The 27,451-nt window shown below is 48.8% G+C and overlaps 1 protein-coding gene across 1 annotated transcript; it reads right to left on the reverse strand.

Moving 5' to 3' along the window:
• Positions 1-1,456: 1,456 nt before the first annotated feature.
• LOC311350199 (uncharacterized protein) lies at positions 1,457-26,055 on the reverse strand (the record flags this gene model as incomplete). The annotated part of the gene is made up of 27 exons (XM_084470206.1): positions 1,457-1,465; positions 2,059-2,136; positions 4,263-4,377; positions 6,194-6,365; positions 6,767-6,895; positions 7,422-7,614; positions 7,865-7,932; positions 8,161-8,181; positions 8,633-8,752; positions 9,326-9,445; positions 9,722-9,914; positions 10,240-10,415; positions 11,767-11,919; positions 12,341-12,580; positions 13,235-13,540; positions 14,323-14,398; positions 14,733-14,950; positions 15,499-15,648; positions 16,375-16,675; positions 16,889-17,083; positions 18,350-18,529; positions 19,241-19,408; positions 19,802-19,935; positions 20,166-22,358; positions 22,620-22,742; positions 23,809-25,893; positions 26,052-26,055. The coding sequence occupies 27 exons, from the start codon at positions 26,053-26,055 to the stop codon at positions 1,457-1,459; spliced, it is 7,920 nt and encodes a 2,639-aa protein (XP_084326332.1).
• Positions 26,056-27,451: the final 1,396 nt, after the last annotated feature.

Consider the following 27,451-nt stretch of genomic DNA (forward strand, 5'->3'; position numbering starts at 1 on the left):
ACTCAGGAGATCTGGCGGGGGTCAAAGTTCACCATGGGATAGAGGTTATGCGGATTGAGCAGATTGGAACCCAGGAGAAATTATGTTATGGTCTGTAAACCCATAAACATTGTGGAGGAAAATGTTGACTTTGTGCTGGTTAACAAAGATTTACTCATAGAAAAATGCTTACCAGTACCACAAATGACAGGATTCGTGTGACAACGTGTAGGCTTTGCAAGACGACCCTCTTAAGAGAAGCTTCAGATAGGTTCAGACAAGATAATGATGGCTGTATTGTGTATGAGCTCCACGTGTTTTTCTCTCACAAGATTATTTCCACAACAACAAGCTCAATCAGATGATATATGCAATTGGAGTTCAGTCGGACCTTGTGTAAATATTGAGGACTATTGCATTTCTGTTTATTTTGAAGAAAAGGAACACCCTTGACATTTTCATTGTTGTCTTTGTGTACGTGTCTCTGCATTTTGTTTCAACGTGAAACCTATACTACACACCGGTTTGTAAGGACTCAACCACAACTGTTTCCCCTATTACATTACCTGTTCTAATCAGTGAATGTGTAATTGCACCAAATAATCTCTATCTGCTCCAGCCCAACCCAGGCTGGGTTCTACTTGTTTCCATGGATCAAAGGTTACATAGCTTTAGTAGAGGTGAGGCCAGTGCCCCGCCACCTTTCGATCTTCATTAACGTCACTTCTCGCTCGCTTGTAACATCACTCCCACCACAACTCATTCCTGTTGTTCTCTTGGTAGAACACCAAACATGTAGTTCAATGCAGGAAGAAAAGGATAGGCTGGCGAGGGCCGAGGGTGGTGGTGGTGGTGGGGTCACATTGCATATACCTTATTGTTATGCTCATTGCACAAACCTTGTCCTCAGAATAATTCTCGTATTCAAAGTGGAGCCTTTGAAGCTTTGAGGCTAATGCTTGGCCAATATGTCCATTAGGGACCTCCATGCATGGGTGAATGCAGGTGACAAATATGAGAAGATGTCCACCTATGTAACCAGAAGACATGCCGATCATTAATGGATGAGGCTTTGTAAATGCACCTGCCAGCTCCGTTCCTGAGGTGTGGCTCACCTTTCAGATAGAAAGAGAAAGAGAGAGATTGAGTCTTTGTTGGTCGGAGCCAGTGAAATTGACATGGTAAACACACACGTACCCACAGAGAAACAACAATGTTTTGGTGTGTGTGTTTCACTATAGATGTACCTGCCAGCATGTACCTATGCATATACGCGGGGCATTGTAAATGTGTACGTGTACACTGGTATATGGATGTTGACTACCAGCGGAAAAGGAATGTTTATGCGCGCATGTATTTTTTATGAGCCGCAAGCAGTCCGCCAGATATGACCGTCTCATTGGAGAATTCCTGATTACGACTAAGATGGTCTGGTTCCTTGCTGCCATAAAGCAAAGGTCTGCCTCAGCCAATTAAGTCACAGAGCCTGTGAAACGGACAGCCACACGGACAGCCACACAGAGGCAGGCCTCCTCAGAGTGTTTATAAATGCGTGTGAAAGAGGGCCTCAGCTGGGGAGGGCCAACCACATGCCAGCTGAGCCCCGGCCAATCTCAACCAGTGCTCTGTGTTCACCAACGTCCCCACGGGCCTACCTGTTACCCAGAAACAAGTTTATGGTGCAAAAAAAGGCTGTGATGGAGGCTGAAATGATGAATGGGTCAGATAAGAGGATTTTCTCGTGCAGGCTATTCCCTGCCTCATTTCAATCATGTTGTGATGAAATGGATATTATAGTTAAGCATGCACTTATCCCCCTTCCAGCACCATCCCTAGCACATTATATTTGTTTGCTCTGGCAAGTCTCCATTGCTGCCCGCCGTACCTATCTGGTCTGTGGCTAGGGTTCTGTGTTCGAGAAAAACAGAGCTTGTCGATAGACACCCTGCTGTTGATGTTTGCTGTTCTTTCTTATATTTCTACTCGAATGTTACCCTTCTCTCATTCCTCCATGTATTTCTAGCTCCCCTCTCTCTCTCCCTCGCTCTCTCTCTCTCCCTGTTTCGTTCTCTGGCTCACTTCCAGCTGTCTGCTGCAGTCAGCGCGGAACTGTACTTCAAACCCTGCAGCCCTCGGCGCCACATGAATCGCCGCTCCCTGGAAACAGAAGTACCGGAGACAATTAAATGCAATGACAAAAATAAGGAGCTCTCCCTTTGCTTGCCTGTTTAGCCGTTCCCCTGACAGGAGTGCGCTCAGTTTGACACAGGTGTCAGGGGCGGTCCTCACAGTGCAGCTTAAGGTCTTTTCGCTCGTGTGTGTGTGTGTGTGTGTGTGTGTGTGTTTGCACGTGTGTGTGTGTGTGTGTGTGTGTGTGTGTGTGTGTGCACTTGCACTTTAAAGTCAGGAAGTTTGTCCTTCCCCAGTGTGGCATGACAACATGATCTGGCTTTACTCAATTAGCGCAACTCTCCCGAGGATGCAAGGCAGGGCTACGGAGGAGTGGTGCTGCGGTTATGCAGGAGGAGTACCAGAACAAGTGGGAGGGTTCTTTTTGGGAGTGTGCACGTAGGCACGTCGGTGTGTGTGTGTGTGTGTGTGTGTGTGTGTGTGTGTGTCTGATTGAAGTGTGGGGACCAGAATGAGGACGCTGGCAGGGAATGTGCTTTGCAGCAGCCTGTCCTTGACCCCGCCCCCCCCCCCCCCCCCCCCGCCCGCCTGGATGCAGACTGGGCCAGGTCGGTCCCCGCAGTGACAGGGATCTGCAGGGGCTCGCCTGCCGCTTCACATGAGCTCATTTTGCAGGTGGTGCTGGTGACTAGACTCTACTGCACGCTGCGGTCACTTCCAGATGAAGGCTGCAGAGCAGGTGTCTGGAAGGGAGTGTGTGTCTGTCTGTGTGTGTGTGTGTGTGTGTGTGTGTGTGTGTGTGTGTGTGTGTGTGTGTGTGTGTGTGTGTGTGTGTGTGTGTGTGTGTGTGTCGGGGGGGAGTGTGTGTGTGTGTGTGTGTGTGTGTGTGTGTGTGTGTGTGTGTGTGTGTGTGTGGACGTGTGTGGACGTGTGTGTGTGTGTGTGTGTGTGTGTGTGCATGGCAGACAAAAAATAAGCATTTCTTCTGTCTGACTCAGCAATGACACCTAGTGTCTTTGAAAGATATTACAGTTCAACTGTTGAGTGGGGAAATAGATGAGTTGAAATGTCGCATAACGACAGTACCCTCCTGCTGGTGCTTTAACATTTGACCTCAACTAATAGAAGCTAATGGCTGGCAATGGATAGAGGTTTCAACAGCAACTTCTTGTCTGTTTTTGAAGAAAAATCCAAGAAAATCCATGACAACTTCTTCTCCATTGTAATCACTTCACTAGAATTGACATTTTTACTAATGCACTAATGGCAACATCTATACAATTTGAGTTCAGAGACTTTTTTGAAATATGAGAGATTTTAGACATCTTTTATTAAAGCCCCAACAAGTTAAATATATTAAATGCACTGTGTTTTGATAGAATTTACAAATAATTATATGTATAGGTCATTACATGAAGGGTATCAACTGCTTCATCTCTAAACTAAAGTTGATGCACCATTTAAAAAAAGAAGTCGGGCTAAAGATAAAGGCGTATCAAGGGTAAATGTCAGAGTCATTTGGAACCTGAAGACCACTGCAGTGGTTTTCTTTTCATCAATGTCTCCCAGCCAAGAGGGCTATTGGTTTTGCTGGGTCAGACCCTATGGAGGAATTGGCAGGCCCCCTCTCTCTGCATTAACGGTCAGGATCTAATAGACTTTCAAAGTCACTCAGGCTTAAATGTTTGTACATTGCAGCATAAATAAGTCATCCGTCTTGTCATTATGAGGCCATTACGGCTCTTAGAATGCCCAATCACCTGTCAGGTGCGTGGGTGAGCACGGAGAATGTTAGTGAGCATGCAAATGGCTGTTAATACACGTGAGTGCACACGCAAATCTGTGCACGTTTGCTTTTTCTTTCTTTTTTTCTCTGCACTCTCTGTGCATTTGATCATATTACATGTGCTGTATATCTGTCTGTCTTCATGTATGTACTTGTGTGTACGTTTGACTGTGTGGTGTGCTGTATGTGTCTGTGTGTGTGTGTGTCTGTGAGTGTGTGTGTGAGTGTGTGTGTGTGTGTGTGTGTGTGTGTGTGCGTGTGTTTGTCTGACTGTGTTCACGAAGTGTTCGCGCTACAGTGTGTGTGTGTGTGTGTGTGTTCAGCTTGCAGACGAATATATATGATTGGTGTGATGGTTGCTCCTGGCAGCGGGCGTGTCCAGGGAGCGGGGGCGGGAGTGGCTGATGTACTGGAGGGAGGGGTCAGAGTAGTTGAAGGGCGGGGGGATGTACTGCAGGTACTCGGGCAGCAGATGTGATGGCCTGCAAAAGAAAAACGCAAAGCAGATGGACAAAACAACCAATCAGAGCAGAGATATAAACAGTGCCACCTGTCACACATGACACAATGCACAATGGCTAGGCGGTGTTGAATCCAGGTTATGGCTGAGGGTCTTGTTAGTGGTATAGTGTTGTAATGCACCATGATGACATAGTTAGTTAAAGAGGTTATACAATTCTATTATATTACTTTTATAACAAGACATTGGACTGTGTATGGCTATCATACACGGTGGATCATGCACTGGAAAGTATATTGTGGAGCAAGGAGGAAGATAATCTGTTTTGTATATTTTATTTTGTAACACAGATATTTAGGATTTCACTGGTATCAGTTAGATCATAATATAATATATATACAATATAAATATCAGTATATATTTTTTCTTCAATTAATCAATATATTAATCGATGCACAGTGCGAAATAACACGCACTATGAATCCTCCTCTGCAAAAAGTATTTGGACATCATTCAAAATGATTTGGAGACATTTGAATGAGGATCTAGCAGCAATGTATCGTTCATATCGCCTGTGGGATTAAAAATGTATCTGTGTGCCCTGGTACCATAGGACATAATCCTAAAACAACGTCTCTCTGAATTGTTTACTGGGAACGGACAGAAGCGTGCCTCGTCTGGACAATTAAGTCCATCTACAGTAATCACACAACCTAATCCCCCAATCCCACAAAGGGCCATTATATATCCAGAGAGATTCTATCCAGCAAACAGAGGGCCTCGATCCCCTTATCAAGTGGCTGGACCTCCATATATGCAGAAGATACATGGTATATTGTACAACATACATTGTGGTAATAATGTATGTATTGCATGTGTACACACACGCCACAACACCTACTTATACTGTATTAACAATGAATGACCGTTCATACCATTCAGTTCATTGTGGTTTCCTCTACTCCTCATCCTAACTACTACCACCTCAACTGCTGCTAATAACAATACTGCTCCTTATACTAACAAAGTTAAGACAAAGATTATATTTTGTTTTGTAGAAGATATGAACTCTATGTCGACGTTAAAAAGATCCAACGCAATGATAATTCTATAACATTTAATTCTACAGTTATTAGGTTGGTTTTCCGAACACCTTTCAGCATTTCACTGCACGTCACACGGCCTTAGTCATCCTCCGTCTTCTACAACAAAGTGTTCTGGACTGATACATGGGAACAGTTTTATAACTTGTACACAGCCCAGTGTTGTCAGTAGGTAGAGCTTTTAGTTTAATATAGTACGAGAGTGGGCAGTCCATGCACTGTGCTTCTCTGAGAGGAGAAGCACAAGGAAAGGCAGTGCAGCAGAGTCATACCACAGCCATCTGCGCGCCCCGCCACCCGCAGCCACAGACTCCTAGGACCCACTAGACCGGTGTGTGGCTAACCATGCACTTATGGACTGTGTGGATATGTGTCACACACAGAGATGCATGTGTTTGCATACACATACCCACATTAGCGTGCCTCTGTGGCGGTGGTCGTGTTTTGCGCTTTGTTTTTTTTTTTACCTGTTGTGGACTCCAAACATCCTACTCAGACACAGAATCAATTCCAATACATGAGTCACCCCCCGATTATTGGGATTATGGAATTACAGTGTGTGGTAATGTGTAGGTGAGTGTGTGTGGGTGTGTGTGTGTGGTAATGTTGGGTGAGTGTGTGTGTGTATGTGTGTGTATGTGTGTGTGTGTGTGTGATTGTACGTTTTTAAGGTTGTGTAAGTGTGTGTGTGTGTGTGTGTGTGTGTTCCCCCAAGTGCGTGCGTGTCCTACTCACTCTCTGGGGGCGGTCTTTTTGTGGGAGCAGCAGCAGAAGCACAACAGGGCGAGCAGCAGCAGCAGGAAGGGGATGCCAATGCCCAGCACCAGGCCCAGGATCAGGGCAGTGCTGTCCCCCTCCAGGGGCTCCACCACACTGCTGTGGTTCCCTGCTTGGAGATCGTCCCCGCCTGAAACACAACGGTCAATAGAATAGTTAAAGATAAAAAAAAAACATAGAAATATAGATTCAATAATGCAATGTTGGATTAATTCATGATGTGCGTTTTGTCTTGCAAGTCAATGAAAGATACACACTTTATGACAAATGACACATGAGCGGTTAAAAAATATAATCGTCTGTATGTGTGGGATGAATAACTATAAAAACATCCCAGGATATCAGTATACATCGCACATTAAAAAAGGGTTACTGGAGCAGGTCTCTCCGCTATCGTCCAGTTCCCTGTTCCACCGGCAATAACAATCTGTTCATCAGCCACGCAGCATTCAACCTCCACCAGCCTGTTCCGGCAGCCCCGTGCTTCCCCAGCCTGGGAGTACTTCCTAGCAGTGGGGGGGGGGTCCTTACCCAACACGCAGGCCTGGGACTCGTCCACCTCGGTGGTGCCGTTGCACACGCACCGGTAGCCGCCGTAGGTGTTGGCGCAGAGGGCCGGCCACACGCACGCGGCTTCCTTGGCCGCGCACTCGTCCAGATCTGTGGGGGGGGGAAGGCGGCGTTAGAAAGAACAAAAAAGAAAAGAAAAAGGTGGCTGAGTGGGCGGGAAAAACAGACACGCTCGCTCTCTCTCTCTCTCTCTCTCTCTCTCTCTCTCTCTCTCTCTCTCTCTCTCTCTCTCTCTCTCTCTCTCTCTCTCTCTCTCTCTCTCTCTCTCGCCCTCTCATCCGCGATGAATCCACGCTGCGTTTGGTGTGCAATTATAGTTTCATTGCACCCTTGTGTGGTATTAAATCTTTTTATAGTGGCTCTGATTGGTTGCTATATTGTGTACACACACAAACACACGCCATTATAATAGTTATCAATAAATATGGATTTTCTGGAGTATGTTTTAATGATATATGTCAGAGTGTATCCTGACACGTGACACACATTGGCTATTGAACACATCATATAAGGACATCACCTAGTGGCGCCTCAAACCCATCTATATTTAGATAAACGGAACGTGTGCAGAACATGGGCGGGTTTGTTGTTGTTGTTGTTGTTGTTGTTGTTTTACCTGCAACCTCGGGAAGGCCGATGCCGTAGAAGCTGCCCACGCGGCCCAGGTACTCCTGGATGTACCATGCGGGCGTGTCGCTGGACACGTTGATGCGGTACTCGCCGGCCCCCAGCCCGGACCCCTGCCGCCGGCCCTTATTGCTGGCGTTGTAGAACTTGTTCTGGAAGCCCACCGACAGAATCCTCTCCAACTGTGGGACCCGGTGTTTGGGTTGGGGGGGTTGGGGGGGTTGGGGGAGGGGGGGGGGGGTGGTGGACGACACTGAAGCCAATAATATGTTTTGTTTTTTTGTGGGTGTGTGTTATGTGCTGTTCATCACATTGTTTCAGATTTCATATATTGTGATGTGGTTGTGTATATATTTGAAAAGGCAGAGGTAAAGTCTGATATCACAGTGTACTATTATAATGACACACACACACACACACACACAACCACACCTGTGTCAGTGCATCCTGTCCAGGATCCTTGTCCTTCCAGTCCATGGAGACGTTAAACACATTAAACCCTGCAGGGAGAATACAGAAATGGCCACAACAACCACATAATGACCTCACACTGCCATATAAGGCCTTGGTCACCATGGTAGCAACACACAGGAAGTCACACTGACACATAACCGTGCCAGAGAGAGAGAGGCAGAGAGAGGCAGAGAGAGGCAGAGAGAGAGAGAGAGAGAGAGAGAGAGAGAGAGAGAGTGAGGGGAAAACGGGAGCAGTCATCTGGGATCTCTTACCTGGAGGATTTGCTGACTCACCTGTGAAGAACAAACAAACAGTTTAGCGCGACACATAGCACGCTAAGGACAAGTTTGTGTACACTCACCTGGGATGAACTAACTGCCATAAACAAACCAAAACAAGCTGGCCTATTAAGTCCTAAAAATAGGCCAATAATGACCAATCATTATTATGCTACTTTCTGCAATTCCATTTATAAGCAGATAAAAACACTACAAAAACCTAAGCTGGAATCCTGCCATGCTTGTTTCTGCACGTTCATACAGAAACAGGCTGTACGGAGTCACATTGAACAACTGTATACACGCTTATTACATTACGCTTATTACATGCTTATATATTGTAATATCATTCAATACTTATTTGGAAATAAGGGGGTATTCTGTGCGGGACAATCTCATACGGGAGATGGATTGTCCTAATTGTTCTGCCTTGTCCATACAGAAGGATTTCAGGAAAGGAACTTACCGCAGCCGTCAGCCACCACACTCTTCTGGTACCTACAGGAGCAGTGCACGGAACCGGGCCGGTTTACGCACTCAAACTTGGCGTTGGGGCAGGCAGAGGGGTCCTGACACTCGTCGATGTCTGCAACATGTACACGTCAACAATCGACTCTGCCGTCGGAAGGCTAACAGCGGTCACTACGTTACTGTCGAATTTGTAGTTCTAACTGAGAATTAACTCCTTGATATCTGTTTTAGAATCCCATTTTGCTTCGTGGTATTTAGAGCCATGTCACTTATATACCTATACAACATTTGGTTGGCCAGTTAAAATCGTTAAAAGCCCTTTTTCTTAGTTTTACCCTTTGCGTAGTTCCTACAGTGAGGCTTTAGTTCCAAAGCCATTTCAATATTATTAATAGAAAATATATTGTATTTCTCTGTCTTCTCTTCTGTCTAGGCCAGCTAGATATCTGCCCACATTTAAAGGAAAAACATTTTTTTGTAGTTCTATAGTGACCTTTGAAGCTGGGGAATATCCTATTATTTGAACTGTATCTTTAATTAGTTTCTCTGCTTGGAGAGTCAGCCAATCATGACAATTGCACTAATCAGTGTTTCACCAGAGACAGAACTGTTATGCATGAGATTAGCACTTTTTTAGCTCAGGTGCTATTTAAAACTGTGTCTCTATCTTGCTCTCTACTCCTCTCACCTGTGCAATTAAGTCCATCTCCGGTGTAGCCAGGCTTACACTTGCAAGTGTAGTTGTAGCCCTTGTTGTTGCAGACAGCCATCTCATGGCAGGGAAAAGGGGAGGGAGGCAGGCAAAAGTCTGAGAACCCAGAAGGAGAACAACCACACGCTCATATATAATGGAGGTGGATGCACAATGGCTCTGACTAACTTCGGTCACACAAAACCTGACCTGATCTCTTCGCCCCACCAATATAATACCCAGTGGCATCAGGAGTCAGCCACATAATTTGATTAAAATAACACGATTTATAAATGCATATGTAATATTACAATATACAATCAAAACCAATGCACCGAGCTAAGCATTATCAGCACTGTTTCCATTTAGTCTATTATTTATTTATCAGCTGACCCTTCTGGAAGCACTTGTAGCCTTGTTTGCCCTGGTAGACATTGGGCGAGGGACACTCTCCGCAGGTGAAGCGCTCTGGCGCCGCCGCGGGCAGACAATCCACGCCCGGGAAACACGGATCGCCCAGACACGGGTCCCAGACCGCCCCGCAGAACTCCCCGCTGAAGCCCTCTGGACACAGACAGCCCACCACCTGGTGGGAGAGACAGAGAGAGAGAGAGAGAGCGATAGAGAGAGAGAGAGAGAGAGAGAGAGAGAGAGAGAGAGAGAGAGAGAGAAACAGACACACAGAGAGACAGACAGATAGAGAGACAGAGAGAGTAAAAGGGAGCCAGAGACAGAAACAAGAGACAAAGACAGCCATTAGTTAATGACTTTGGTAGTTATTAGTTTAGTTAGTAGTTTGGTCGTTAGATAGAGAGACAGTTAGACAGACAGACAGATCGACAGCTATTCCGATGTATTTACAGCCACCGGGATTGACAGAGACAGACGGACAAACAGACAGACTGGTGTACCTGGAATTTGCCCCGCAGGTAGTTGTGGGTGACGGCGTCGTACTGGCAGGTGCCGCCGTTGAGGCAGTCGCACACCTGGAGGACCGGCGTGAACAGGGAGCTGATGAGCGGGTCGCTCACCTTCACGCTCAGATCCACGGGCTGGACGCCCCGCGGCACCCACGTCAGGTACCCACCTGTTGGGACAGACGGGTGGGGTGTTAGGAAAGCACCTCCACTGGTTAGAAGGCGGGCGGTATGGTTGTTAGTATTTGAACAAGTGTCCACAGAGCCAGCCCCCCCTGAGGTTCAGCGGGGTAACACGTAGACCGTACGGTGGGGCTAAGAGGGTAAGGGTCAGGGGGTTTGTGATGGAAGTCCTCTTGTGACAGCAGGGTTAGGAGTGCTGTTAGAACTGTGAGAAGGGTCCATGGATACTAGGAGCAACTGTAGAAAGTAGAATGTAATAGGTAATATGTGTCGTTAATGCAACGTCCTAATGCAACGCCAGACCAGAAGTTCATCAGTTGCTTCAGTTTCCTATTTTATTAATTATGTACTTGAAATATTACGAACACCAAGTAATTATCCCTGAATATTGTTTTGGCTACATTTTAATTTTCATGGCTGCCAGTACCAGTATTTTTAACTGGACATGTTTCCATAGATGACAGACATCTAGACAGTCTATGTGAGCTTGTGTGTGTGTGTGTGTGTGTGTGTGTGTGTGTGTGTGTGTGTGTGTGTGTGTGTGTGTGTGTGTGTGTGTGTGTGTGTGTGTCATCCGTCCGTCCATCCATCCACACCCACACCCACCCATCCATCCATCCTCTTCCCAGGCTCATTACGGGCGGGCGGAGGCAAGGAGACAGCTTGTATTTGACCCCAGCATGCGGCAGGGTCACACGGGCACAGCCCCCCTGAGGACTCCCCGGACCCACAGGGCCAGAGCCAGCCGTGTCCCTGCAGAGAGCCCGGAGCCCGGCTGGGACTAACAGCCCGGTCTCCTGGCGGGACGCGGTAACACCTTCTCCACACACCAGGCCTCTGTGCCGTCCGCGAGCTGCATGCAACCCTTAAAGCAGCGCTAAGCAAATAGCCAATCAATGTGTTTGCATTATATATTGGATGCCCTTCTGCCTGCATGCTAGTTTCTATGGGTGGCGTCAGAGCCCTTTCCGGCAGCAATGTAATTATATATATATATATATATATAATATATGTATAATATAATAGTTTGTGCAGTGAGGCATTCCAAATGGAAAGAAGGAGACAGTGGCAAGAGTATATGGATATTATGGTGCTTACATCTAAAAATAGATATATTATACTTTAAAATATAGCTTATGGCTACGGTGTGTGTGTGTGTGTGTGTGTGTGTGTGTGTGTGTGTGTGTCTGTGTGTGTTTATGTGTGATACATACATGTTCTTTTAATGTATAGGATCATGTGTATGTGCCTGCTTCTATGTGTGTTTCACTATGTGTGTTATGTGTGTGTGTTATGTGTGTGTGTGTGTGTGTGTGTGTGTGTTTGAGTGTGTCTCACTGCTGCTGATGGAGGGAAGTCCTGGTCTGGGGGAGAGCAAGGAGAAGGTGATGGGGTCTCGGTTGGCGTCAATGGCGATGATCTGGACACCCATCCTGGAGTTGACCTTGCCGCGGATCACAAAAGGCTCTGCTACTATGGGGGGCATGTTGCCTAGGAGACAGGATGCAGCCAGTGAGTCAGCATTTTCTACCTGACGTCCATCTTGGATCAATTTACCTTTAAGTGAAACATTGTGTCTGGGAACATTTATTTGACACTTGCAAATGGTTGAAGTAGAAATACAAAGGAACATGATAAACATCAAGCTTCAAATGCATATTGCGTATGTCATTTTGTTCTCAACAAACGAAAATAAAAGAGCATTCAACCTTCCTCGACATTCCTCTGTTGACTCCCAGCACAGCACAATTTCAAAATGCCATCCAGCGGTTTATTTGCATGTCTTTCTCATCCCAGTATATTTTGCATTTGTTTGCATTATGCCCCTCTCTCTCTCTTTCACTCTCCAACAGGCTGGATCACCCTTTCAAAAGTGCGGTCTCCCGGGGGCAACGCTGCCTGGGGCGTTTACCGAAGAGCGCGGTGAGGTTGCGGTAGCGCCCCTGGGCGTCCAGGCTGTGCTGGCCCAGGGCGGGGCTGCCCGTGGCCAGGGTGTCGTGGACGCACTCGGGGCTGCCGTGGCACGCCCTCCGGAGCTGCTCCAGGTCCCCCGGGCTCACGGCCGCCAGCAGCTCCTGGGCGGTGGGGGCGCTGAGGGGCTCCAGCGGGGGCAGGGCGGAGGACAGCAGGCTCTCCGGGATGGGGACCTCCCCTGCGTTACCGGAACAAGAGGGAGGGAACCGCTTCAGTAGGGCGTGCTGGATTAGACAGGGCTATGGGCCGGGTGTGAGTGTGCGCCTGTGTGTCCCTGTGTGTCCCTGTGTGTGTGATACGGTCGGTAAACCAAGAAAAACACAATATCATTTTGAATGATTCTTTTTTTGCCTTAACAGAACTGGACATCGAGGAGAGACGGTGGGTTGAGGAAGGAAAGACATGGGAGCGTGGGGGCTGCAGGTGGGAATCAAACCCGGGCCCCTACGATGTGTATCGCCCGCGTTGTTGACGTTGTTGACGTTGTTGACGCTAGCCGGTTGTGCGAGTGAGCCACACACTGCTCTGACCACTTCTCATGGAGCACCGCATGTCAACACTAAAGGCACAGTTATGGTTCCACGTCGACGTAACTCAATGACCACGCAGACGCTTCGACGCAGTCGTGAACCTGTTTTGGTTCTGCCACAGGGTTTTAGTGAGCGGACCAATCACAGCACTTGCTGTTAGTATTTTTGGGAGGCGCTCGTCAGGCCCTTGCGGTGGACGCAAGGAGGGTCCGTGAACCCCCTTGTGTTGCGTCGACGTGGAACCATAACTCAGCCTCAAAGCTGCACCAGGCAACGCCCCAGGCAACTATCCCAACACTCACAGGACAGGCCGAAGCTGAGCAGGCTGTCCTCCGGCTGGGGGGCGGGGCTGGCCAGGGGGAGGACCCTGCCGTTGGACATCAGCAGGTCGTCCGAGGGCGTAGAGCTCCAGAGGCCCAGCAGGCCCACGGTGCGGTTGTAGAAGGCCTCGGGCACCTCCACCAAGGCCGCCAGCTGACAGCCGGCCCCCCCGCCGACGCCGCCGACGCGCCAGGCCCTGGTGTGGAGACCCCCAGCGTACACTGCGGCACAGTGGCTCAGAGACACGCAGCGCACGATGAAGCCCCACGCGCTCCTGTGGACCACGCCTGCGGAGACCGGACGGTGGATGGTCAAATGGTCAAATATAAATAAATATATATATAATATATAGTGCTTTTCAGAACAGCAGACACTCTAAGACTTGTGAACGTTCACCCGTTCACACACACACATTCACACACTGACGGATATGTCAGCCATGCGAGGCGACGCAGGGCGGTTCGGGGCGGTCAGGGTCCGGTGACTCGCTCGCTCCTCAACACTCGGCTAGGAGGAGCCGCAGGATTGGAACCAGCAACCATCCGGGTGCCAGGCGACCTGCTACCCCTCTGAGCGACTGCCTGCCCGTGTGTGTTGGTGTACTTGTTCGAGGCGTATGTAATGCAGTGCATGAGTGTTCCTCAAAAAAAAAGATGTGTTGTTCTGTCAACAATAATTATTTGGGATAAAAAAAGAACAACATTTTTTGTTTCCCTCCGATAGCTGCCTGACTGTGATCTGTGATCTGGGGTTCAGCGCATCTCTGGCATGCGCCCTGTGCGACCCCCCCCCCCCCTCTGTGGTCAGAGAGAGGAGGTCCCATCGGCACGCCTCAGGTCAAAGGTCACCTCTCACCACACACTGATCGGGCACTTAAGAAGAGGTGCAGCATAATACATTAAAGAAACAGGATGACTGAACGTTTCTTACTCCCGGTTTGCACGGTTACAAACGGTTACACAACATGTGTGACATAGGACATTTGTTATTTTCTTTTCTTTTGCACATGTTGCTCAACATTGTCTTTGACCTTTGACCTTTAGAACAGGGTCCGAGTCATTTTCTTTACCTATGGTGACTGGAACGCTCACACCACCGACTAACAACTCCAGTCCGTCTCCCTGGTTTGCGCACCTCCACTCCACCTGGGCAGATTTCACACAGATACATCAGTAATAGGAATTCATGTCCCTCATTCATAAAAACATGTTTACTGTCCCATGACCTGATTGAAAAGAGAGAACAGAAAGGTGGAGTTTTTCTAACTCACGTTAACAAAAGTCTGAAACAAACCACATAGTGACATGGGAAGGTGCATTGTATTGAAGAAAATAACTTAAAACAATTGAGTATCTTACCATTACAAATTGTATCAAATTGCATTGACACACACACACACACACACACACACACACACACAGACAAACACACACAGACACACACACACACACACACAGACAGACACAAACAGAGGCTTACCTTGCCAATGCCCTGGTGGTAGGCAGCCATTCTCACCAACACAGGAGCCTCGGCGGGCCTGCCCCCGCTCTGCTGCAGCCTGCCCATCTCCCCCTGCAGGGTGAACCTGTTTGATCCCAGCGCTGAGGACAGCCTCAGCAGCACAAACACCCCCAGGGCCCGGAAGGAGTAATGCAACCCATCAAAGGTGATGAAATGCAGGCTGCCGTACACCATCGCTGGGCAACGGGGGGAGATACGCTCGACTTCAGATCAGTAGAATAGTTTGAGTTATAGAGATGGTGAACTTCACTTTTGTTAAATCACGGCCGCGTGGATGAGATGTTATTCGGTTTTGTGACTCAATTGTTTTGCATTCATCTTGGACTATGATAGCATCTTTTTTTAAAGTGCAGGGAAACCCGCACTGAAGTGGTCATGCTGTGTGTATTATACATTTAGAATGACGCTGTAGGCTTACTGTATAGATATTAACTGCAAATATCTCTTTAGCTTGTGAACAAAACAGAGTTGTTTGTTGTAATAACCCGTTTGTTCCACCAGGTGGCGCTGTCCCTTAGGTTTGATTTGTACAGGCCTTTGCAGTGATTGCTGCCAAGCTGTAAAATGCTTTGCATTTTGTACTAACTGACGGTCGCTCACAACAAAGCATTCCGTTGACTGTTAATAACGTTTAATACACCACACTCAATTGTTTCCTTGCCTTTACATTCCCTTAACAAATATGTATGGATATTTATGATGCTGTTGTGATGTAATCCCTCACCAACACCCTGTGTTGACTTCTTGGCCAGAATACTCTGTTCAGGGCTGACCCAGCCGTAACCCTGGCAACGGTCTAGGGGCCTTTTGGCGAGGTAAAGATGGCACAGAGGAGACTCAATGCAGCACCACTGGAAGGGCAAGAGATCCTCATCTAGAGAGAAAGAGAGTGACACACACACACACACACACACACACACACACACACACCAGAGTAACCGAGGTGGAACGGAAGGATTTAAGAATGTGTAGCTCAATCTATGTTTTCAAAAAAATGTTTAAATATAAAACGATAAACAGTTATAAAGAAATGTAGTAATTATGTGGTAGCCTATTATATATTAAAATTGAAATAGCACCACCATAGACCCCATATTACATTATTAGTATTATTATTGTTATATAATATAATGGAATACATGAAAGTTTATCATTTTTTAATTTTTAATTTTTATTTATTTTCTTATTCGTGTATTATCATTCACCGGATGTCATATTGTTTGGATGTAAAACAAAAAATTGCAAAGGATAGGCTATAATTAGCCCTTGGCTTCAGCCTACTCCTTCTTCGTACATTTTTATTTACCATTATTACGATGAACATTTTCATTGCATTTGTGAAATGATTATGTAAATGTCTCAATGTATAAATATATAGTCTGAAATAAACCATAAACCATAAACCATAAACCATAAACCATAAACGGAAAGGGGCTGAAAGTGAAAGCACCTCAATTGGAAAGCACTACATCCCATTTGAAAGCACTACATCCTGCCAGTGCCAGCTGTCTGTAACGGATCATCCACCCACACACACGCACACACACACACACACACACACACACACACACACACACAACACACACACCCATCCTCCTACCGATGTGCCTCTGAGCCCCATCCTCGGAGAAGTAGCGCTCGCCGTAGCCCCCCTGCAGCTCCCCGCGGGGGTCGTACACGCACGTCTTCCCGGAGCCCCAGCGGTTAGGAAGGGCCGACAGGAAGACGTGCCCGCTGTCGCCGCCCCACCGCTGGGCCCTCAGCGCCCTGACCTGCGGCAGGCGGGGGGGCGCCGTCTGGGGTAGGAAGGCCAAGTCCTCCACGGCCTGGAAGCGCGTGCACGGGCACGCCGGCACCTCCGACGCCCACGCGGCGGGGTCGGGCTCGCTCTGGGCCCAGGTCTGGCAGCGCAGCCGCGGGTCCACCTCCGCCCGCCCCGCCCCCTCCCCCTCCTCCTCCTCCTCCTCCTCCTGTGGGTCGGGGCCGCTCAGGTCCCACAGCAGCTGGCCGGGGCGACCCCCGGGGCCCGCCGTGTACTGGGGACGGTACCGGCCGCCGGGTTCGTACAGCCCTGCTGGTGGCGAGGCGGTGGTGGTGGTGGTGGTGGTGGTGGCGGAGGAGGCGGTGGGGTTGGCGGGGTTGGCGGCGGCCGGGCGGTTGTGGTTGTGGTAGTGGGTTCCTCCGTCCGTGTAGCCGATGAGCGCGTCTTGGTAGACGCGCTGGCCGGGGCCCCAGCCCATGGCGCCGTAGTGTAGGAGGGCGAAGGTGCGCACGCCATCCGTGGTCAGGATGCACTGGAAGGTGTTGGTCTGGGGAAGAAGAAGACGGATCAGGAGAGGAGAGTCGAGGTTCAGGGGGTTTCCTCTAAGCTTTTGGAGTCTACTCTCTGTGCTGAATGGACCGGTTCAAACTCAGGCTGGTTCACGTTCCGAACATATCATTTCTGCAAATCTGTAGAAAGGTCTGTGAGAATACTATCTTGGTTGTGTGAAGTATGTTTTATTGATGGCTTATTGGTTATGGATGGATGACATGGTTATGGAGTTCATTTCATAGTATAGACACACCTTAGATAAGTATAAAATATAACCCCAGTATTAAATCAACTTGAAAAAATATATATATTATAAACATGTGCTCAATAGGCCTTATATGTTTTGAACACTAGTTCGCTTTGCACGTAAACCGTCAAATGACACCACGGACGATTAATAAGTAGACATTTCCAGATCAAATCTAGGTCCCTTGTGATCTGATATGTTAGGTGGCATATGTAGGTAACGTCATGCGATTAACTAAATGATTTCAAATGTTTTTCTGTGTATGTATGCCAATTATTGCACCCACTGCACTCCTAACCACCCCTGAAGGAAAGGAGCCCCCACCCTGCGTTCCTTCTCAAGGTTTCTTCCTTGCTTATTCTGGGAGTTTTTTCTTGCCCTGTGGGGGCCTATGGTTAGGGGGGTGTCACACATATATATGGCCTGTTAAGCCATTAGAGAATGTACCTGTGTTTAAGGGCTAAAAACAATTGAATTAAATGGATTTGTCTCGTATATTTAGTAATTTAAGCAAATTATTTTGTCAAACGGAGTGAGATTTTTTAAACATTGTAAATGGAGCAACATTACGTTATTTGCCTCTGTTTAATCAAATGTGTTCTCAGTCCACCACATTGGTGGAATTAAGGATTTCCAGGAAAAGAGAGATGTATTAGTATAAAAGTTTTTCCCAATACAAAGGGCCTCCCCAAAGATCGGCGTTCTTGTCTGTACTTGTTCTTGGGCAACTGTTGAATTGTGGAATCTCCCCTTTGTTAGTTAACGATCTGAATGAATATATGCAAATCAAAATGTTATGCATTTCCTGCCTTGCATTAAAACCTTCCTATCATAGGTTTGTGGACGAAACAGGTGTCATATATTTGTGGATGGTGTAATATACTGGTCACCGGAAATAAGGAGGGCGGCTTAAAAGACAAAGTGTCTCACGTGACATTTGGACTGCAACTGTATTTATTATATAAACACAACCCCCCCCCCCACCCGCCCACTGTGTCCAGCACAGCCTCTGACCTCTGACAGGTTGACCTTCTGGTAGGAGACGGCCAACACGCTGTCCCAGGTGATCTTGAGGATCCAGGCGGGGCTGAAGGAGGGCCGGTTCCTCCGCCCCTCGTACTCTGTCACGGCCCGCGCGGTGCGGTTAAACACGATCTGAGAGTAGATGTCCGACATGTCCAGCGAGCTGTATTCCTAACGGGGTGGGGGAGGTGAGTGTGCAGAGGGCGAGCGAAGAGAGGGAGAGAGAGAGAGAGAGAGAGAGAGAGAACACAAATTACACAAATACAAGCAAAAATTATAATAAAAATGAATAAATAATGAAAAAGTGTCTATGGTGACGGGGTGCTTGCCGGTGTCAAAACACAACTTTGTGATAACGCCTGACTGTTAGTCCGACACTGAATAAGAGTCACACACCTGGGGCTACACATGGCTCCACGGGGCCATGTTAGGCAGATGACCCTGCCTCATCTGTACTTCAACACAAGCCCTCTTTGTTCTTTCATAAAAGAACAAAGAGGGTGTGAGTGTGTTAGTTCCACCCACACACATATAGATGACATAAACAGAAACACAATATCGTCATGCGTCATCGTCTCATGACCGCCCTGCTCATCATGTCTCGCACGATAATCCAACAGAGACCTATAGAATAGTTCACTGAATTTACCGAAGGCACAGGCTACAAATGAACGCAATAAACGCTGATCCTGTTATTTTGTTTGCATCTCCTGGAATCCGGATACCCCAACACTTTACCTGTCAGACACATCTAATACAAATACAGACACAAACAGACACATCCACAGGCATAGGTTGCTTCTCTTGCGTATTGTTGTTGTTTGGATTCATGCGGGCTCCTTGAGGCTCCTTGGAAGCCGTGCTGGGATGCTGCTGGCTCACCTGGTAGAGCAGCCGCCCCTGGCCGAGCGTGAGGTCAGCATCATCCCAGAACACCGCCAACAGGGCCAGGCCCTCGTTGCCCCGGAAACCCTCGGGAAAAGGGACGGGTAGCAGGCGCTGCTCATTCTGAGAGACAGACTGGAACTGGACAAGGCCGTTGTCGGAAAACTAGAGAGAGAAAAGAAAGAAAGAAAGAAAGAGAGAAGAGAGAGAGAGAGAGAGAGAGAGAGAGAGAGAGAGAGAGAGAAGGCCCAAGACAGAAAGAAACATAGTACACTGTTGTTTGAGGTTGTCAGCGGTTAGTGGTTACTGCTGTTATGGATATGACAGTAATATACTCCCCAATATAGTAGATATGGGACAGTACACAGACAGGAACTCTTCTGTAATATACTGATATTATATTAATAATATAGCCCCTTTGGACAACATGTTTCCTTCCTGTTACCTTTAATGGTTCAAAGGACAATGAAACACCCAGTGCACATTGCCATTTCAAATGTTGTGGTAAGTTTCTCCATTATCTATGTTACTGTTTATTGAATAGTATTTTATACTTACAAAAACCCTGTTGTACACTTGCCCCATGAAGGGGAGGCCCACGGGGGGAGTGATGAAGGGGGAGTTCCCGTCTTCTGAGCTGACCTCCACATGGTCGTCTCCAACCTCAGATCCAAATGGGAACAGCGCGCTCTCTGTGGGGGATTGTGGCAACTTCAGTTAAACAGTCTCCGGTTCCCATGGAAAAGCCACAAACATCTTTGTATCCAAGATAATCACATAAGAAGTGAATCAATACAATAAGGGAAGATTAGAGTCATGTAAATGTTTGCCCGAACAATCTGAGTGGCATCAACAGACAGAGTTGTGTTAGCAGTGAAACTAGCAGGTAAGCAAAAAAACGATGCCAGGGAGTGTAGCCCACCCTCCAGGGCCATGTGTCCACACTCTGTGTCGTTGGAGGGGCACGAGCACCGGAAAGACCCCGGCAGGTTGGTGCACAGAGCGTTGCCGGAGCATGCGGAGGGCCGCGTGCACTCGTCCCGATCGCGACACCCTCGTCTCCCGTTGCCCGTGTCCGCCGTGGGGTCCCAGCCTCGTGCGCACTGGCAGTCAAACCCCCCGGCGCGGTTGGAGCAGGTGGCGCCGGGGTGACACGGCCCGTTCGCCTGCAGGCACTCGTTCAGGTCTATGCAGAACGTCCCCAGGGCCGCGAAGCCGGGCTCGCACTGGCACCGGAAGGAGCCGCGCGTGTTGAGGCAGCGGGCCATGGGGTGGCACGGCCGGCTCAGGGCCTCGCACTCGTCCACGTCTTCGCACCAGGTACCGTTGCCCCTGTGGCCCGGCAGGCAGTGGCACGAGAAGGACCCCTGCGTGTTCCAGCAGCGGGCCGAGGGATGACAGGCACGGGCACCGCCGCATTCGTCGGCATCAACGCAGGCCCCCGTCTCCTCGCGGTAGCCCGCTCTGCAGGAGCAGACGTACCCTCCGGGCAGGTTGACGCACGCCTGGTCCGTGCGACAGGCGCTGCGGTTGGCACACTCGTCTATGTCTTCGCAGCCGTGGAGCCGGAACGCGGTGGACCCGTTGTCAGAGCCGTTAGAGGACGGATACGAGAGGGAGTCCGGCGAGAACCCTCCATCGCACACGCACAGAAACGACCCTTCGGCGTTCTGACACGCGGCGTACGGAGGGCAGGGGTCGCCCTCACACTCGTCGATATCCTGGCACTCAGTCCGGGCGGTCCAGTGGGTCTCACCGGTCCGGGCAGAGCCGTTGGTTGAGGGGGTTACATTGATCCAGAGGGTCTCATTGGTCCTGATGGTGCTATTGATCCAGCTGGTGCTATTGGTCAAGATGAGCGCAAACCCTTCATCACAAAGGCAGGCGTAGGACCCGGGGGCGTTGACGCACGTGGCGAAGGGCTGGCAGTCTGCCGCGGGGCCGAGAAGATCCGAACACTCATCCACGTCCACACACTCTGTCTCGTTGCTCCAGTAGCCCTTTGTGCATTCGCAATAGTATGAGCCGAAGGTGTTGATGCACGTGCCATTGGTGCAGGGCGGAGCCTGGTCGGTTGTGTTGCATTCGTCGACGTCCACGCACAGGTGATCGACGGCCGAGAATCCAGAGTCGCAGGTGCACAGGAAGTCCCCGTCCGTGTTGCTGCATGTGCTGTGCTCGGGGCACGTGGAGTTGCCCAGGCACTCGTTGATATCCATGCACCATGCGCCTGTGCCGTTCCCATGGTAACCAGGCCAGCAACTGCAGAAAAATGACCCCACGGTGTTGAAGCAGTCGGACACATGGGGGCAGCCGTCCAGGCCGAGGGAGCACTCGTCCGCGTCCAAACACAGCGAGTCGTTGGCCAGGAAGCCTGGCGCACAGGGGCAGTGGTACCCCCCGTCCAAGTTATGGCAGGTGCTGTTGTACGGGCAACTGAAGTTGCCACCGGCGCACTCGTCCACGTCCTCACAAAGCTTCCCAGCTCTGCGGTAGCCGTCCCAGCACTCACAGACGTAGGAGCCGTTGCCGTTGATGCAGGAGGAAAACGGCGGACAGGGGTCCCACGGGCTCTCGGCCAACCCCTTGTCGCACTCGTCCACGTCCCAGCAGTCGGTTCCGTCGCCGGAGTAGCCTTCGCGGCAGCGGCAGTAGAAGGAGCTGTGGTCAGCGTAGCACCAGGCATTCGGGTGGCACGATTGGCTGGCGTTCAGACACTCGTCGAGGCTCACACATGTGCCCTGCTCGTACTCCAGCCCCAGCACGCAGGTGCACGCGTAGGAGCCCAGGGTGTTGTGGCACGTCATGTTACGGTCACACACGCCGCCGCCGCCGCCGCCGGACCGGCATTCATCCGTGTCGTCACAGTCGAAGCCGTCTCCGTGGTAACCGTCCCGGCACCGGCAGAGGTAGGACCCGTCCGTGTTGCTGCAAGCGCCGTGCACACTGCAGTTGTGGGGCAGCGTGGCATTCGGGGAGCACTCGTCCACATCGCGGCACTCAAAGCCGGAGCCCTCTGTGCCGGGCGGGCAGGCGCAGCGGAAGGAACCGGGTGTGTTAGCGCAGCTGGCGGCGGGATGGCAGCCCGCGCTGTTCCCTTGGCACTCATCCATGTCTATAAGTCACCCAAAACGGGACAGGGTCAGGGAAGCAGTCCCAACGAGTGTGCTCAGAAGATAATTGTAAATACAGGTCAATATTTGGTCATTTAGAAGACGTTTTCGTTGAAAGTGTCTTACAGCTAATACACGTACACAAGTTGACATGGAAACCACACACGAATGACCATAGTTGTTTAAAGGATGTTTACAATCTGAGGATATGGTGGGCAGTGTTTATGCATGTGGTGTAGGGTGTAAGTGGTGTGGGTAAGTACCCAAGCAGGTGATTCCGTCGCCGGCGAAGCCACTGAGGCAGAGGCAGAGATGGCTTCCGATGGTGTTCTCACAACTGGCAAAGTCACTACACCGATGGACCTGGGTCTCACACTCGTTCACGTCTATGGAGAGAAGAAGGGGTTGGAGAACAGTGTGAGTTGGGAAGGAGTTAGTAGGAAAATAAGAGACTCATTGTGAAAGCATTTAACATGTGTTGAAATCGACGTGTTGTATTATGGGTATTTAGACGACGCTGGTCCAAAGCGACTTACGACCATTCAAACACTTCAGACACCTCGACACTCAAGAGGAGCCAGGGATCGAACAAGCATCATTCTGGTAACAAGTCGACCCGTTTTACATCCTGAGCTACTGCCAACCGTGCTGTGTAGTTTGTGTTGAAATGTTTGAAATACTTTGACTTCTTTGACAAGGTCACTCAGCAGGTTACACATAGCTAGAGTTGTTTGTTTTCATGCCTGATTTCAGAAGTGTCTTACCTACATTGAAATTATGTCGGCTCTATGGTACTGTTGATTTGAAATTGGGATCTTTAATGAAAAAAAAAGCACCTTTTATAAGCTTTTTTATAAGCTGTTGGTCGCAAGCATTCTCTACTAAAGCACACCAGCAATTCAGTAATTTAGTATAATAATATTTAAATATGGGGGTGACATGGATGTATTTTCTTTACAAAGCGCACATGTTGTATAAATCGCAGTAAGTTAGTGCAACCTACTGAACGTGTGCATGCAACTTACAAAAGCACAAATGCAACTTATAAAAATATACAAACATGCTTTATGATAATACATCCATATCACCTTACAGACGTTTTATGTGTTCCTCCATATCAACTACGATTGAGCATCCAGCACACATGTAAGAATAAAACAAATTAAATGATACGGTTTATGAATTGTTTAAAGTGTATATTTCATGCATGTGACCCTGTATATTTCTGCTATGGATGTTTAATGATCAATTTCGTTTGGTTATTATTTCACATTGACTATATATAAGCATTGATGAATAATAAGAATACCGTCTACAAAAGAGAATGTTTCCATGCATGAATGTTGTAGGTGTAATGTATGTGGCCATGAGTTACAAAATTTATGAAATACAAATACCATCAATGTTTTGCTTCCTCATTAAAAAGTTTGATACAATAAAGCAACATCTTACCGACACAATTTGTCTCGTTCAGTACAAATCCATCCTTGCAGATACAGGCAAAGGATCCTGGGATATTTACACATTCCGTCTCATTTCGGGGACAGACATTTTCCAACTGGCACTCATCTATGTCTGAGCAAGTGAGACCATCACCCATGTACCCAAGATCACAGACACACTGGTATCCGGACGGCGAAGAGTGACACAGGCCGTGCGGATGGCAGGCGGGGTTGCACTGGGAACTGGGCAACACACAGAGGTTGTCGATTGCCACACTGCCGTTCAGACACGAGCAGACGTAGGCCCCAGGGGAGTTGATGCAGGTGGAGATGAGTGGACAGCTGGCGTTGGGGAGGTTGCATTCATTCACGTCCTCACAGTAGAAGCCATCGCCCAGGAACCCTTGCCGACAGACACAGGAGAAACCCCCATCTGTGTTGATGCACCGCGCCCGCTGGTGGCACCTGCCCTCTGCCAGACACTCGTTCACGTCCTCACAATGTGTGCCGTTCCCTGAGAAACCGCCATTGCAGGTGCACTCATGGGAGCCCTCTGTGTTGAGGCAGGTGGCGTTGGCGTGGCACGGCTTGTCCCTGCACTCGTCCACGTCGGCGCAGCTCACCTGGCCGCCCGGGCGGTAGAACCCGGCCAGGCACCGGCACTCATAAGACCCGGCGGTGTTGAGGCACCACTCGTTTGCACCGCAGGCGAAGCTGTTCCCCTCACACTCGTCAACGTCCCGACACAGAGTCTTGTTGACCAGGGTGAAGCCGTCGAAGCACAGGCACGAGAAGGAGCCCTGGGCATTGACACAGGTCGCCATGTTCCTGCAGCCCCCGTTGTCCACCAGACACTCGTTGACGTCCGCGCAGTGAAGAACGCCGTCTCCGGTGTAACCCGCCTCGCAGCTGCAGTTGTACGAGCCAGGCCGGTTGATGCAAACGGCATTGGCGTGGCACTGCCGGGCCATCGAGCACTCGTCCTCATCCACGCAGCTGAGGCCATCGCCTCTGAACCCGGGCTTACACTGGCAGCTGAAGGAGGCCGGGGAATTGGTGCAGGTGGCATAGGGACTGCAGAGTCCCGATGCGCACTCATCCTCGTCTTGACACATTGAGTTGTTGTAGAGGTAGCCGCGACCGCAGTTGCAGTCGTATGAACCCGGGTTGTTGACACACACGGCACTGGCGGGACAGATCCCAGCCGTGAGGCACTCATCAACATCCTGGCAATTCTGCCCGTCTCCACGGAAACCCGGCAAGCAAGAGCATAGGTAGGCGCCAACGTTGTTGATGCAGACTGCGCTGGGGTGACAGTTGTTGATGCCGTTGCACTCGTTGACGTCCACGCATGACAGTCCATTGCCCTCAAAGCCGGGTGTGCACGTGCACCTGTACGATCCTATGGTGTTCCTGCAATCCGCGTACCGACTGCACCTTTTAGCGGCACATTCGTCAATGTCCTGACAGGTGTTCTTTTGTTCGTTGTTCTGGTAACCAGTGCTACATGTACATCGGTAGGTGCCGGGCAAGTTCTTGCAGCCTCTGTGACCTAACGAGGATGAGCACACAACGGGCGTCTGTGAACACTCATCAATGTCCAAACATAGGTAGTTCCCGTTTCCTTTATAGCCCGGATTACAAGTGCACACGTAGGAACCCGGGTTGTTAGTGCAGGTTGCGTTCCAGTGGCAAATCCGCTCGTAAGAGCACTCGTCGTCATCGGTGCACTGAAAGCCATCACCACTGAAGCCCGTTTTGCATCGGCAACCACTACCACCCTTGTAGTTGATGCACGTGGCGTTGGAATGGCACCTGCCATTCTCCCGTTGGCACTCGTTGATATCCTGACAGAGGAAGCCATCCCCAATGTACCCAGGCCGGCACGCACAGCTGTAGTTGCCCATGGTGTTATTGCAGTGTGCGTTGGGGTGGCAGTTGCTTAGGCCACTGAGACACTCATCGATATCTTCACATTCTTGCCCGTTTCCTTGGTAGCCATTGCGGCACACACAGGTGACATTGGCGTTGACTTGCAGACAGTCGGCACGGAGGTGGCACTTCCAGCCGGCCGTCTCACAGTCTATTGGGTCAGCTACAGAGTGAGAGAGAGAGAGAGCGAGAGTAAAGGAATAACTGGACACTGGTCTAACTTATACGTTTCTGCAGTGAAATTTTGGTAGCACACATCTATGTTAACGACAGAGTAATGGAAAATTAACTTTTGAATCACTCATGCAAAAAAAAACTTACCCATGTAGCAGTATTTCAGCATTACAAACAGACACATCAACCACAGCAGTGGAAACCTGTTTCATTAAGAGAGGTGCAATGAATACCTACAGCAAGGGGGGTTGTAAGGACAGGTAGTTTGATGGCTCAAACTTAAAGGATGGACAGGTTGCGGCCGGATCTATATATACACGTAAAACTAGCTATTTCAAGAGTGTGAGTTAAGTTACCCTTTGCATTATTAGCTGTTTCTGTAGCCTACTTCGACACATAACAATGGCTTTAGTCTATTGTTGCACTTGCCCTAAATGGTCAGTAACCACACCTAAAGGGCTCGTAATAAGTTACATTATACAATTGTACAGCATATCAGATCAGCAGAACATGACAAAATGATTTTATTTCAAATAAATAATTTCTAAATAAATTCCACATTTAATCATGCAAAAGACGTCAGATCATTTCTAACAAACACTTTAAGAGCCATTCACAATACAAAAAGTCCTTCAGTGAGCAAAGACTTTGCAAGGATATACCCAGCCAGAGACACAAAGAATTAAATTTGAAAAAAGATATCACTGCTCCTGGCCTCATTGGCTCATTGCTACTAAGGAAATAACAATGGATAATAGATTGATCAAAAAGGTCAATATGACTATAATACCCTTGTTTCTGATTTTGTTACCGTCTAAATGCTACTTCTCCCTCTGGGCCTTACAGGCCTATTGTCTGTGTTTCGGAAGAAAGAGTGTGCAATGGACATCATAGGCTTGTTTCTAGCTTAAATACAGCCTAAACAGACCTTTTTCTTTTGCATTTCTACCATTCTGGTGAATGAATGCCCACCTTTTGGTAATGTATGTGGCCATTTATGTATTTGAAGATTAACCAAATGGAATTAATTATTGGTATTGGTCCTACATAATTCAAAGATTTAACCAAATCAAAAAGTAAGGCAAATGTGAAATCAAAAACATACTGGCTGCAAATTAAATATAATCCCTAAAAATATTTTTGCAAGCATAGAAACAAAAAAATAAAATTCATTTAAAAGACGCATGCACAAATGTACAATCAATTAGGAATTAATCAAGTATCATTTTTGACATTCACTGAAATTTAACAAGTATACAAATGAGCAAAGATTTCTCTAGAGCAGGAACAGCCATTGAGGATGACGACCTGGATGATTTGAATTAATTCAATACCATTTCTGTTTTTTCACTTACCGCATATTTCCCCTGTCTCTTGGTGCACTAGGAGGCTCTCATTGGGGCTAGATGGGAGGCCGTACTGCAACCGTTCCTCTGTTAAGTGTCTCTCGCTGTTGCCCTCTCTTTACTCTCCCCCTTGGGTGCCTGACTCTCTTTACCCTCTCTGCTTTGTCCCCACCACCACCTCCTCTACCTGTCTTGTCCCAC

Source organism: Micromesistius poutassou, assembly GCF_964030765.1.
Source record: "Micromesistius poutassou genome assembly, chromosome: 7".
Taxonomy (NCBI): Eukaryota; Metazoa; Chordata; class Actinopteri; order Gadiformes; family Gadidae; genus Micromesistius; species Micromesistius poutassou.